Raw genomic sequence first — 14663 nt, 5'->3', positions numbered from 1 at the left:
TAGTCTCCCCTATATCTCAATTAATAAAATTGAGGTGTATAAAAAGACAGAGCTGAAGGATATATCAGAAGTGTAGTTGCTCCTCCTTCAGTAACTACATCCTGTATGAAAACCAAATGTCAAAGGACACCTCATTCTTTCAGCTCTCACTTGCTGAGCCTGCTCTGGAGCCATGAAAAAAGGATAACAGTGGCAAGATTTACTGCCAGCCCATCAGTGATAATACCTGAATACCACTGCAATGCCTTCTTCTGACCAGGTCTGGCTGAAACATTCAAAAAAAAAAAAAAAATTTTTGCACGTAGACACATCGTTGCAGATTCCTGCTTTTGCAATATACAACTTTAAGTACAGGACAAACCTCATAAAGCCTAAAACTATGGGTGATGTGGAAGGAAACACACTACAGGATAAGGACTTTAAGCATTCATTGTTGGGTTAGAAGACTGCTCACTTTGAATTGACATACAAATCTATCCATAAATTGGTAACAGAAGTTAACAATTTACAGATAGAATTTTATGTCAACTCATAGATTGCCTGTTGCACTCCGTTGGAAAGGCAGACAAAGTTTATTAAAAAAGATCTTTCAACTATTTGATTTAACTCTAAAAGTTTTCCTTTGTGCCATAGCACTGTGTTCAGTAGTCAACAAATTGATATTTACTTAAGAAAATTTATTGCCATCGGAAATCTGTTGGTCATGAATAGAACAAAAGATGTACATTTGCTGACATTTTCAGCAGGTAGTGGTTCTCTTGTTTTAGTCCTTAAATTACTCAGATGTTTAAGGCTGAGTGCACATTTATATGTTTACAGAATCTGGGCAAGGCCAGATATCTAAATGAGGATCTGCTGATAAACAATAGAATCTGTGTCCTCCAAAGGCCAAGGCAGGTATTCACCCACTCCTTAGCCAAGTCTCACCTTGTCCTCCTTCACCAGTATTATCAAAGTGTTTATCTTTAGTGCTGCACTTGCTGGCTCCTTTGTCCCTTTTTTAAAACCTATAAAATGATTTAAGTGTAGCAAAGTTTTTAAGGAGGGGTAATGTATTTTATCAGAGCAACAGATACATATCTTTTTAGAGCATCAGGACTACAACAACACAACCACTATTATTTCATTAGTCATTTTAACAGAATTGAAATAATGGCCATGACCTTAGTCAAAGCAGTTTATCTGTACTTTTTTCCTATGGAGATCTGGCAATGTACCATAATCCTGCACCAACTTGTCTGTCTTTATTCAAGTCTAGGTCTCTTGAATGAGGCATAAAAAAAACTTCCTTGCTTATCTTTTTGCATGGTGAAATGGGTACTATCATAAAGTGAGCACATTTTAATCTGCTGTGTAACTGGCAGAAGGTTTTCAATAAATCAAATGCTGCTTCAGAGACTGGACCCCAGTTGATTTTGGGGTTTTTCTTTTGTTGTTGTTGCAAGGTTTTGGAGGGGAGGGATGGGGTTTTTTAAACCTCTTTTCACACTGCTTTTCAGTATTCACAAATATCACTTCCATGACTTCCTTATTTCACCTTAGAACTGCAGCCTGTTGCATTTAAGATGGTCAGATTCTGCAGTGACCTAAGAAGTATTGCTGCTCCTGCCTGGAAAAGTGCCGAAAGAAACTACATTTTCTAATTTTGTGTACATAGCTGTGTAGTCCGAGGTAAAACTTGAACCACCTAATACACACGAAGGCAGCACTTGAGGAAGGGCAGCTCCTGCACTCTCAGATATGATTCAATGAATCTTGCAGGGGCTTTGACAGAAATGTAATTTGCCAAACACAGCACATTTTTCACTGCCAATTAATTAAACAGCCTTACTCAGAAGAAGTGTCCAGTAAATTAAAGAGCTGCAAGCGTAGAACTTTACATTATCTAATTGTACCACAAAATCAGCTACTGAAACAGATATGCCTGGTTATCCAAAAGGCTATGTGAAAAGCAGCTTGAATATGTTGCCCGTCCTGCTAGTCCTTAAGTTTGACTTATATTTTTTTCTCACTGCTCTTCATTCTCATGTGTCTTCCACAGTTACCCACTGACAGCAGTGAGACACAGTTCCCAGCACCAGCTATCAATGCCACCAACTTTCAGTGCACTGTGCTGTGTCTCAAAAGTTGCCAGAATAAGTCTTTACAAGGTTATCCCTCTCTCTCAAAATTCAGAAACCTCTTTGTCCATCCCTGCTTACTGTTTGTAACTTCACAAGTATTATTTCAAAGCCTGACAACATACAGCCATGAAAGATGAGCCAAGAGAGTGTTCCAGGATGAAAAGAAGTGAATTATGCAGACCAGAAGAGTAGATTCTCCAGCCAAAGGGCTGTAAAAGCAATGCATCACTTGAACCCTATCCACCTAAATCTTTTCACATGTTTTCAGCACACAAACCAGTGCTCTGTGGTTTTCAGCATGCAAAAAGTAAGTTTCTGGGCTCTTCCCAGCCATGAAGCTTCACAAGTTTCTCCTGTAAACAAGAACTGCTTTAGGGGACCTAAAAGAATGGTGTTTCTCTTTATAAAATAGCATAAAGAATATTTGCCAACATGACCCATGAAAAATTCAGAGAGGGCTGTAACACTGCATGTTACCTGTTTTTGTGGGAAAGAGACAAGAGAAGAGCTCCTTGATAACTTGACACCTAATGGCTTCTAAGGATCCTGCATTTTGTTGTTATTATCCAGCTTTATCCTGTCTAAGTTGGGAAACAGAATAATGTGATATTTGACTCTTCATGCATTTAGACTGAAATTTGAAAACTATGGCCATTATGAATTTTTAAGTAGTTTGAGTTCTTAAACTCAACTCATTTTAGAATAAAATAACTATGCAATTTTTATCATCTTTGAGACCATTTAATCCTTGTTCTGAAACTATTTAAATAGGCCATGAGAACTCTTCATCTAAGAAAAACTAATACAAGGCTCTTCTCTGAAAGAGTAATAAGGGCTAACAGGCTGAGGCAGAGATATGCACTTTCTGAAATTTTCTCATTGTTGGAAGTCCTGTAAATAAGCCACCATTTGCCATAATGAAAATCAATATTTCCCTGTTTCTCAGAAAACTTGCAATTCTTAAAAGAAGCAAACAACCTGCAGTCATGCTTTTAAATTTAGTAACCTAAGAGTTTCTTCTACCTAAACTGGCAATCTCACATACCTTTTCTAGAAGAGTATCATTAATAATATCCCTTGATATTTTGCATTTGGAATAATGAAACATGAGGGCAGACTGGGAAAATTTTCCATCTCTTGCATTGTACAAAGTTACTGTATACCAGGTACTATGAAAACTAAAACATTCACAACTGGAGCATTCCCATGATGTGACAATGAAATCCATGGCTCACCAGCTAACTTTTACATTCAGCCTTCAAATCAGTGACTTTACCTTCATACCATCCAAGCTCTCATAATCAAAGCCCTCTGCATAATTCAGAGAATAGTTTACTTCCAACCCTGCTGCCATAGGCAGGAGCATCTTCTATTAGACCAGGCTGCTCAAAGCCTCATCCAGTCTGGCCTTGAACAATTCCAGGGATGTGACATCCACAGCTTCTCTGGGAAACCTGTTCTGGTGCTCTACCACTCCCACAGTGAGGGATTTCTTCCTAATACAGAATTCTTATTTGTCTCACCCCGCAGCCACATGAACTTCAGTTGTTTTAGTAGCTGAGACTTCACCTGAGTTACTCCATAATTTTAACTGAGGCTAATGTTTGAAACCGAAAGTTCAAAGTGGTTAAAGCTGAATAAAGAAATCAAAACACATTCAACCAAAAACTATGAATAAATTGTAGTAGGAGGTTCTGTAATATTTTCATCTGTATGATGGACAGACTGCATTATTATCAGGCAGAAATTATTACTGTGTATAAGAATATGGATATTCTAAGACTCAAACTAGATTCACAGTGAGTAATAGAATTTTAGAAGTCTTTGTAAAACTCATATAGTTTCCCAGCCACAAATAATGTACACTTCATACTTTCTTTACCCTTCTTCTTCTGGAGGTAATTTGATTTAGTGTGCTTTAAAGGAAGGATTCAAAGTAATTTGTAATCTATTCCTGGGCAATTTTGCTTAAAGCACAGTGATAAAAGCTGTGTCATTTGTTAAAAAGGTTTTAATAATGAAAGTAACAGCTGTTGTCACCAGTGTCTCTGGATTATCTCCTCTTAATGAGCTGATTCCAGGTGTCTTGCTTTCTGGAGTAGTTTAAATAATGTAAGTAACCATACTCGGCACACTGTTAAAATTTAGGCAGCTGGCTGTTTGTATGATCATCCTGTTTTTGTGGCAGTTGACCCTTGATCTAGGTCCCACCTCAGCTGCATTTTTTTAATGTGAAAAAATTTCACATGCACAGTAAAAAAAATGCAGTGCATTGCACTGTTTGCTATTTATTTCTGAACCAGCTCTGCAGTTCTTTTATTGCAGCAGGAAGTTTATTGCCACAGAAGGCTCAGAGAAAAACCACACAACTGAGCTTCAGTGGGGCAAAAATTGGAAAGCCATGCCTTCTAGTACCACCACCACCAACTTTTGTACAGACAGCCCTGAAGCAGAGAAATTGCCTAGTTTTTACACTTTAATGGTGCTGAATGTTACCAAAAATATGGGAGAGACTTTGTTTAGACAGCTCTGCAAAGCAAGCATCTAATGTATGCTAGGAGGGGTAAGGCCTAAAGAATTGCTTTAGAAAAGAAAAATATCTATTCAAACAGAAACCCCATTTCCAGGCAAGATTGCTCCATGTTGAAGACCTTATCTCTTAGGCTTTCTGTGTCTTCATAACCAAAGCATTACTTGAAGTACAGTTATTCCCAATGCAATTTGCAGGATATACATCAAGATCACAATTTTTACCTTTTCTGAACCTTAAGTGTCACTAAATGCACACAATAATCTATCCCAAATCTGTGCCTCCAGCTCTCTTTTCTACATTGAGGTGAATTGAGTTTGCAAAACACATTCATGAAGGTTCAGATATTCTTCTCTCCAGAATCCTCAACAAATCTCAAGAACCAATCTCCTACTACATCACTCTATTTCTGTCACAAACATCAGAGCAGGACACACCACCAGGTCTGTCTGCATGTGCAGCAGTTTTAACGTTGTTCTTCAGCTTCAGTCATACTCAGCTCTCACAAACTCCTTTCAGTTGGGGGTTTAGGGATTTTATCTATTTTCTCTATTCCAAATTACCTGTATTACTTATTGTATCTGCATAAACTCTGGAATTCCCAAATCAATAATAAGCAACTTTTCTGGTGCAGTGAGCTTTCCCCTAAAAATGTTTGAGTGTCACAAGACACAGATGACAAAGTTCTCTTGGGTACAGGGACAAACAGCTATAGGAATAATATGTTCTGGTTGCTTTTTCATGGTCTCTCCACTCCACTCTGAAGTAGGACTGGTCAGGAAGTTCAGACCAAATAATGATCTCAAACCTGCTGATGTCACAGTGGATTACAAAATTAAAGTGTATCACACAGCCAGACACACACAAGCAGCTTGAAGCACCAAAATTACCACTTGTTGAGCACAGCTTACAGAGAACATTTATTTATGCAGTCCTCAGGCACACAATGAGACTATTTCCTCACTATTTTTTTACTTTAATTGCCTAATTTGTCACTCTTGAGTTCCTGGAGCTCTGTACTTCAGCGTACAGCAAAGTAAGAGTACCAGTATATTATCAAAATTCAGTAAAGTACTTGCAAGTGAAATAATTGTTTCAAACTCACATTTTAACCAAATGATTTTGCATCATTGTACACAAACCCAACTAAATCCACATAAAAGAGGAAAAGCTAAACATTGCAATAGCTACCTTATCACTGCAATTATAGCAAGGGTCAGCTTGTTTATCAAGCTGATGAAAAAGGTGATTATAGCTTTTTTCAGTGTGATATATTTATAGATGTGACTGGGAAGAGCAAGAATTGGGTTTTTTTAAATTTGAAAATGTTTTTTATTAAAATAGGCAATTTTCTACATTGTTAGAAATGAGCACTGAATTGGCAAGATTAAAGAGCACTGGATAAATAAACAATATTCCTGATGTCTGTTGTAATTAAGCACTAAAATTACTGCAGAAAGGGTACCATCCCCATTTAGTTCATCTCCCAGATAAGTGTTTCATAAGAAATTATAGCTCTTGCTGCTTTCTTTTAAGTAGTCTTTTAAGCACTGCAATGGCTGTGCAATCTAATTGGAAAATATAGGGGAAGGGCTTGTATAGGTTTTTTTGTTTTGTTTTCAAAATCTCGAATTGCTTGGTAGCCAAGTTTGCAGCTTTTAAATGATGTTACTGTCATTAAAAACCCAGTTCAAATTGCACTGATATTTTAATGCACTAGGGGGCATAATGATATTCATATTAGAGAAATTAAATTACTTACCAGCACTCAAATACTTCTTTGGCTAAAAGAAGCCACCCTTTCTGCCAGATAAGAAGTCCCACGATAACTTTTGTAATTATAGGATTGCTAATACTTTTAATTCTCTTTTGTGTTCTTTGGAAGAGTACTTCAAATTTTGAAAGAAAAAAACTGTTCATATTTAAAGATGATGACTTAAGAATTGAAAGCCTTGAAGGTAGGGATTTCAGTTTAAAATCCTTTAAACCCTGCTCCAATATTGATTGTGATCAAGTTTACCCTGAACACTTTTACTTGTGGCCAACATTAAAGCAGATCAAAGAAATGTGAGCTTGGGAGTGCTCCCTTTTTCTGGGACTCCTGTTCCATCAGCTTTGATATGGGCCACGTTAAACACATGTTGATGCTGCCAGGAATTGGACAGGGTGACTTGAATCAATCTTTTTCATTTCTAACTCTATTAACTCCACCATTATAGTGGACATAATGAAAAATCCTTTTAGACTGATTCTGGTGTCAGTCTGAACCAGCATTATGTCAAAAAAAAATTTAAGTCATCTTCATTTACTGTAAACTCAGAGACTTGTATTTTGCTGCAGGTGTTCTGTCACAGTTTGCTTGAATTCGGGGAAGTAAATTACAAGACATGTCAATGTAAAGAGGCAGTGAAATCATTTATCATTAACTTGAAGAGGCCATTATTCAGCTGAGGAAGATGACTGTTTTATGAAATACAAAGGATGAGATCATGATTTAGTGACCAGAAGTGTTCATTTTCCAAAACATAGCAGTAGTTAATGTGAGAAAGGAAAGGAGCTAAAAAGTTGATATAATTTTATCTGGATAATGTTTTGATGTTGGCCATCACAGTTAAAAGTGGCTTTTATGAAAGCTGATGATGATGATTAACAGGCACATTTTTTGACTGACTAATGACTGTATCTGTCCCACTTCTTTCTGTGCAACTACAGCTCTCAAAAACTGCAGCACTGCCACAAGCAGAAGCCCTATCAGACCACCAGGAAAGGATTTAAAGAGGTTTAAGGGCAATTTGTCTTTTAAGGGCAATTTGAAACAGCACAGATTCTAAACACTTCAGAGAGTCCAGAAAATATAATTTCTCTTATTTGTTCTCCTTTTTTGATGTAGTCACTAACATGTTGACTTGTTTTACAAAATTATCCCCACTTACAAAGCTTATTTGTGCAAGAATAATAGGATAATGCTATTGCTGGGACTAATTTTTTTGAAGAATCAAGATGGGTTCAGCACAGAAAAGGTGAGCATAGGATGGAACACGGTATCAAACACTACCAAATTATCAGTTTCTGGAAGAGATTAAAGACAAGGCTTCTCCATTTTATGACACAGTCAGTAAGGAATCCTGAAGTGCCTACCTTTTCCAGCTGGTGCATCCCTTCCTCTACACAGCAAATTGATGCCAGCGTTCTCAGGGTCTGGGGATAAATGCACCTGAAACAATCCTGGCGACAGATCTTGAAGAGAGCAACCACACCTCCTTCCTGTAGGGCAAAAACAGCAATCAGGAAAGTAGTACCAGCAGTTTCCCCAGTACTTAATCAAGTATGGGATGGGGAGCAGATGCCTTTAGTATTTTATTCAAAATAGCTATCATAACAACACCAACAGAGAAGATGTTAAACTCACACAGAGAGCTCAAGTGGATTAATGCTTGTACACTAAGTGATGAAAAAGTAATACAACCTCAGTAGGAGGTGTATTAAGTGATTGACTTCTACCAGTTACAAGCTTCATTTAAATTAAGCCTGACATTCCTGCAAAAATTACAAGGAACCATCAATAGGTGGCAATTAGAGTGACATTTAACTGATCCTGCAGCCATATTATTAGTATAAAAGAGATTTTTGTTACCATATATTTCCCATTCCTCTACATTTCTGAGCTCCACACAAAATTTACTTAATGCTAAAATTATGATCAGGAAGGTCATATGTTTGAAGAGGTATTGAAAATAAGGTGGAAATAGGTGTCAAATTTTAAACAGTTACAATCTAAGTCCCCATCCTCTAATAAATAAAATTTGCAGTACAAAAAGTTTTTCTTTAAATACTATAGTGGCACAGACTTGAGTACATATTAGAATAGCTATCCTTAATTTCCAACACAGCTTGTAAACATATGTTTTAGTAAATTTCATGTAACAAATGTAAATATATAAATAAATACCAACAATATTGCATTTTGAGTGGTGGAGTTTTTTAAATTATTTTTCATTTCAAAATGTTGTGCTATCAGGTAGACTACATATGTCTTTTATGATGTAGAATCAGACATATGATGAAGACAAAAGCATTTAAATTATTGATGACAGATGGAAGATCTCAGACTAAAATGTTCCCATTACAGCAGTAAATTAAAAACAGTTGGAATCATGGACCAAGTGAAAAGTACACTCTTTTCCAAAGCCTGTTTCAGTAGACTGTTTAAAAATATTTTTAGATTCACAGAAATAATCTATTTTTTCCTCAACCATTATTTGAAAGCTCAACAGGTTATACTGATTTAAAACCTCTGGGCTACAATTCAGACTTTACTCATTTTCAGAATTCTATATTTTTGCACTAGTTCTGCTTGAATAGAGTAGAGGATAATAGAGGAAGCAAAACCCTCTTTCAGTCTAACAAAAAAATTATAACAAGTCATATAGAACTAGACAAAATTAACCCTTCAACATATTTTCCAGACAGAAGAAGTTTTATATCATGTCTTTGCACAAATATATGGAATTTCTGTGACATCAGTGAAAACAATAGGCCCACTGGAGATTGTTAGGAGTAAAATTTATTTCTGGAATTGTAAGACGTGTTCATGTGTCTGTTATTTTATATCTAGTACTGCTATATGTAGCCTAATGCAGCCTAATATTCCTGAGCCTTTAAATTTAAAAAGAGACAGTACACTAACAAAAAAGTTTCAGTCATATTTTTCCCTCCACAAAAAGATACTGATATTTCACCCGAGCATTAAGTAAATTATCTGTCAAAAACCAGGGAAAAAGCTGTTGCACTGTCATTCCCAAGGCAAAGGTAACAGTTTTGTTGGGCTTTTTTGCTTACATTTCATTATCAATTTGAATTTTCCTGCAGTTCAATTGAATCAGGCATGATCTGATCCTCTGCTTTAGCCGTAATAAGCAGAAGTTTGTGGACAAATCTAGTAATGCTCAAGTGATGTTGGCACATTTACTTTAAGCCTCTTCTATGCCAAATGGGTGCCTGATCTTGGCTTTGATGGACAGGAAATGATTTATCACTGCATTTGTCAAGAGGAGATCTGTACTCTTTATTTTGTGCCCCTTGTGCCATTACTAAGCTGTAAAATATTGACCATGAGTAATGAAGTGAGAGATCTGTAAGTGAAATATTGGACAGGTGGGAAATACTGAGCCTGATTCCATGGCTTGTCAAAAGCAATCCCCTCACTGGGATTGGAGAACTTCTCAGAATTTATTCACCTTTTTCAAGATCCCTGTATCTTTTGCAATGATGCCAAACCCTTCCATCTGACAGGGACATACATAAATTGGTTGAGTGAGTAAACATTCAGAGAGAGAGGGACACTTGCTTACTACTTGATGATCTGCTTCTCTCCTATATTGGATTAACAGAAATTCAATTTTGTGCGATGCTCTTTACAAGGGTTAGGTTTAGGTAACAAAATCACCTGAAATACAATCACCAAAACTATGTGGATTGAGTGAATAAAGAAGGGAAGCAAAATGACATCTAATTCTAAGGTGGGATAGTTTTTCAACCTGAAATGACCTGAACTGCAGTAAATTCTCATCAAGGCTTTGACAACATTTATAATTATCTTGACAGATGATCTCCAAAGAGAGCTTCATCATAAATACTTGCTAGGAAAGGAAGAAGAAGAAAAGATAAGATGCATTAGAAGCTTCTCAGAGCAAGTGATCTGCTCTACAGCCATAAGGAATTTCAATAGTCAGGTATTCTCCAAAGGGGTGTTATGCAGGTGTAAATATCTTCACTTTTGTTTCTTTCTCTTTTACAAGACTATTATCACAGCACTCTGTTCGATCCAGTTGGTATTAAACGCTATCATCAGTAAAATGGATTTTTAAAAAAAATATTATTTTCTTTATCACTCTATGACCTATTTATTTTAACTCATAAACAGATTTTTACCAATTCTTCTGGTTGTTACACATCCAAATCTGTTTATAGCCCTTCTGCTCTAAGTAATGCTAATTTTCTTATCTTGTCAGTACTACTATTCATTTTTGTTAGGGACCTTAGGTTTTATGTCTGACAGCTAGTGAGAACTACTACTGGCTGCCAGGGTGAGTCAGCAACATGATTTTTTCACAGCCCATTACAAAGTTACATGCTAAAAAGGAAAGTGTCAAAGAATGCCTGTAGGTGGTATAAAATTATATGTGATGCTTCAGCATAGAGGGGAGCATTTGATTTTGTAAATTTTTGTAAAATATTAGCAGGGGGTGGGGGAGAAGGAGAGAGAAGACTGAAATCCTTACCAAAATGTAAAATGAGAGACCAGCTCCTGTAATATTGTAGCTTTACAGGACTATCTTCTTTTTGTTTTGGTTTTTTTTTTTTGCACATCCAAGATTGGTGTGCTTTAGAGTTGCAACTTACAGCTTGGGACAGGAAAGAACCCAACAGCAGTGTTCCACAAGATCACACTTTGTCATAGAGAGTGAGACTTCGATGTTACATGGACAAATTTGTTGAATTTCTCTATCCCAGCAAACAAATAATCTCTCTGGCTAGTTTTTATTGAGGATATTATGACAGCTATTGAGGGAACTATGGATTCTATAAAAGATTTTGAAATCTTTGCATGACTTAAATCCTTTTTCACCCTCATAATGACTGAGAACAATTTCAGGTTATTTTGCTGTTGTTTATTTTCGGTTTTGAAGTCACCCTGAATATTTACTGTCATAGTTAAATAAAGCCAATGCCCATCTCTTCCTTTCTGCTTCAGAGATTGTGAAACCTGTCACAAATGAAACTTTAATTACAGCACGAGCAGCATTTCTTGTGTTACCTGGTCAAAAATGGAAATGTCACAAAGTCTGCAAACAGGAAATATAAACATACTTTGTTCATATTAGGAGCTTTTGGAAAGGTGAAAGCTAATTAACCTCCAAAGCAAAGCTTAGTGCTACTAAGTTTCTTTGTCTGAACACCACTCTTTACCCATTTGAAATTCTGGTCTGTTGCAGTTCCTCTACCCCCTTGGTCACTGATGCAGGTAACTGAGAGTGAAGGATAATGGTCAGCCTGGACAAATGCATTTCTCAGTGCACAAGGCAGACAGAGGTACAGGACAGGTGGTGCAATCACTGCTGTAATTTGGCAGCCAAGCACCACTTAGGGTTCTTTGCATAAGGGGATGCATTTCCTCAATTGTAAACCTGTGACACACCCAGGTTTTAGCAATATATTAGCTTAGTGATTTATGAAAGGTCAGACTTCACTTCTGCTAAATTAAACACTTATGGAAGTCATAAAATTATAAAAAGCTGAATACCAATTTTCTTTAATTTGTTAATTCTGCACTTCCTCAATACTCAACTTTTTAACATTGTTTTTGGGTACCACTGAGTGGAGCTCAAATACCAATTTAGAAAAAACCAAACCTCTCAGGCTGTTGACAGAATCCACTACAGGTTTCTGAGTCTGGCTCATTCTCAGCCTTCAGAACTGAGGAGTACTTTTTATGGTGTAAATATCCATCTAAAGGCACATCAGAAGTAATTAAATGCTGCTGTCTAACCTTGCCTCTAAGTAGGACAAGGAACTGGCACAGCACTCCACAGACAGTAGCTGGGGGAGGGAGGTTTTCCTCTTTCTACATGTGGTTGTGATTATCCTATCCTCAACAAGTCACCATGTCCCACCTTTTTCACCTTTTCAAGATCCAAGTGTCCTCCAAGGTGCAAACTCTGCAGGGATTTCCAGTATCACGGATCTTGACAGAGTGACTCATTTATACCAAAAGTCAGCACCAACTACTCAGTAAATGGGGACACACACTGACAGAAGTAACTGCAGTGATGGGTCTTTTGTAAAAGGATAATAATGAATGCAAAGTATTTTTAAATTTGCCTCTTTAATAATATCTCCAACCTCCCCTGTACACACAGCTGAAGAGATCTTGCTGTTTCTCTGCCACAGCCATGGCCTATTGTAAAGTTTCTCTCCATTTACATTGCTGGTGTTTAAAAAGTCCTAATAGGAGAGACACTAAAAAAGTTCCCAAAAAAACTCAGATGGCACAAAGACAACTGCAACTGAAGCAATGCTGAGAAGCCTGTTGGAGCAGACCATCCTACTGAAGCTGCTTGTACGGTATTGGGCTTTATCAAATCAAAGATTGTGTGGGATGAGAAAAAGACCCTCCAATGCGATAGTTGTGGTGGGAAACTCTGTAGAGTAAGACTTGCAAAAGCAGCACAAGAGGAAAAAGTTTCTCTGAGTAAATTTTGTTGCTCTTCATTGAAATGAGTTTCTTGCTCTGTAGCTGGCTGTGGGTTCCTCCATGCATCCCTTACCTTGGCTATGATGCGGCAGAGGTGAGCGCCTTCCTGGGCAAGGCTGAACAAACCGCTGACGGCCGACTCGGTGACGTACAGACTGCCCGAGAGCTCGATCTGCCTCAGCAGGTTCTGGGGATACAGGACACAAAACCTGGAGCCAGACTGACAACACTCAATTGTCTCTGCATTTGAGTGGATGTAACCAAGGATAGTGATATTTGGAAATAAATATTTATAGGGTAAGACAATGAGTATATGTGTGAGAATGTTCGGTATGGAACTCTCCAGCTATTTAGTAAATTGTTTTTGTGTTTGGTCTGGGATTGAACCAGAATTTTCAGAAGGCAACCAATTTCAGTTAGTGTAGAAGCTGAATCACATGGTGATACAAGATTTCCACCTTTTTTATGAGAAATATTGCTACACCTTTTCTTACACCACCTTCTAAGGCTCTGGGCTCATCACTACTCTCAGTCAAAATGTCGCTGACAAATAGACATTCTTATAAAGAAATATAGTTTATTTCTCCAACGAATGAAATAGATTAAATATTTCTTCATCTTTGTAAATATTTATCTTGCTTTTGCATTTAGAGAAGCACAGCTATGAAAAGAACATGAAGTCTATTTCATTTTATTTTTCTGAACAAAAGACATAGAACCAATAGGACAATTAATTCCTAGGAAGGGGAAGGTAAGCATTTTTGTATTTAATCCAACTATGAAAGAAATGCAAGGAAGTATCCCAAGTTTATTTATACAAAATTCAATTACCTTGCCTTTAAGAGGCTCTGTTCTTCCATCTTTAGCATTAGAAAAAATGTTCCATAATAATGCATTAGAAAAATGCTTCCTTAAATGGTATAGCTTAAGAGTTCAAAATTTGATATGAGCCTATCCTGAATTAAATCTTGATACTCTGATTAGAAAACAAAGCTCTTTACACAATTTAAGCTGTCTCATACAGACACTTGAATCTGCTTCAGAGCAGCAAACTACCCCCAGACAATGTGTTTTCATGTCAGAAGTGGGCACTAGCCTGACTGAATGGCTCAGAAAACTATTCATAAAACTGCTTTTATTAACGAGTTCTAATCCAAGTCCTTCAGCCACACAAATGCACACAAGATGATGTGGATTCAATAATTCCACTCCCTTAAAAGAAAAATGGAGTAGGATTTCAGGTGTCATCTGTAGCCAGTCAGTGCCAAGATGCCCAAAAGCAGGAATATCAGCAGTGAAGAACTGCTCTTCAGACTGAAAAAAATACTTATCTTAACAATGCTGAATTGTTTCACTGAATCTGAAATATGCTAAGTTATTTACACACTTCAATTCACACATTTCATGGAGTTCTCATAAATCCCAACCTAAGAGCATTTGGAAGTAGCTTGTTTGAGTGTAATTCTGCAAATATATTTGGGATATTCTCACCTCCTAGCAATAACCCTTCAAAACTAGAAGGGATGTTTCTGAAACTACCACAGCTTTTTTATTTTTGCTATCTTAACACATCAGGGTATGCTAGAATTTAACCAAAAGCATACTTTTTTTTTTTTTGGCACTGTAATAAATACTTTTTAATTATTTTTGTTCACTAAGCCTATCCCTTCCTCTTTTTCTGCTGTGATAACAGAAAATTTCAGCACAACGTCACCTCTAAAACATGGACAAATCATCTGAGCAGAATTACATTTGA

General features: G+C 36.9%; 1 protein-coding gene across 1 annotated transcript in view; it reads right to left on the bottom strand.

The window, feature by feature from the left end:
• The window catches only part of INSC (INSC spindle orientation adaptor protein), an 82332-nt gene that overhangs the window by 35114 nt on the left and 32555 nt on the right, over positions 1–14663 (bottom strand). Inside the window, exons 5-6 of the mRNA XM_056493004.1 lie at positions 12981–13094; positions 7792–7917 (exon numbers count right to left, since the gene is read on the bottom strand). Of these exons, the coding sequence (XP_056348979.1) occupies positions 7792–7917; positions 12981–13094 (240 nt within the window). The remainder of the gene's footprint in view (positions 1–7791; positions 7918–12980; positions 13095–14663) is intronic.

This window comes from Oenanthe melanoleuca, chromosome 5, assembly GCF_029582105.1.
Source record: "Oenanthe melanoleuca isolate GR-GAL-2019-014 chromosome 5, OMel1.0, whole genome shotgun sequence".
NCBI classification, from domain to species: Eukaryota; Metazoa; Chordata; class Aves; order Passeriformes; family Muscicapidae; genus Oenanthe; species Oenanthe melanoleuca.
Note: the sequence above shows the minus strand (reverse complement) of the source record. Positions and strands in the feature narration are given on the sequence as shown.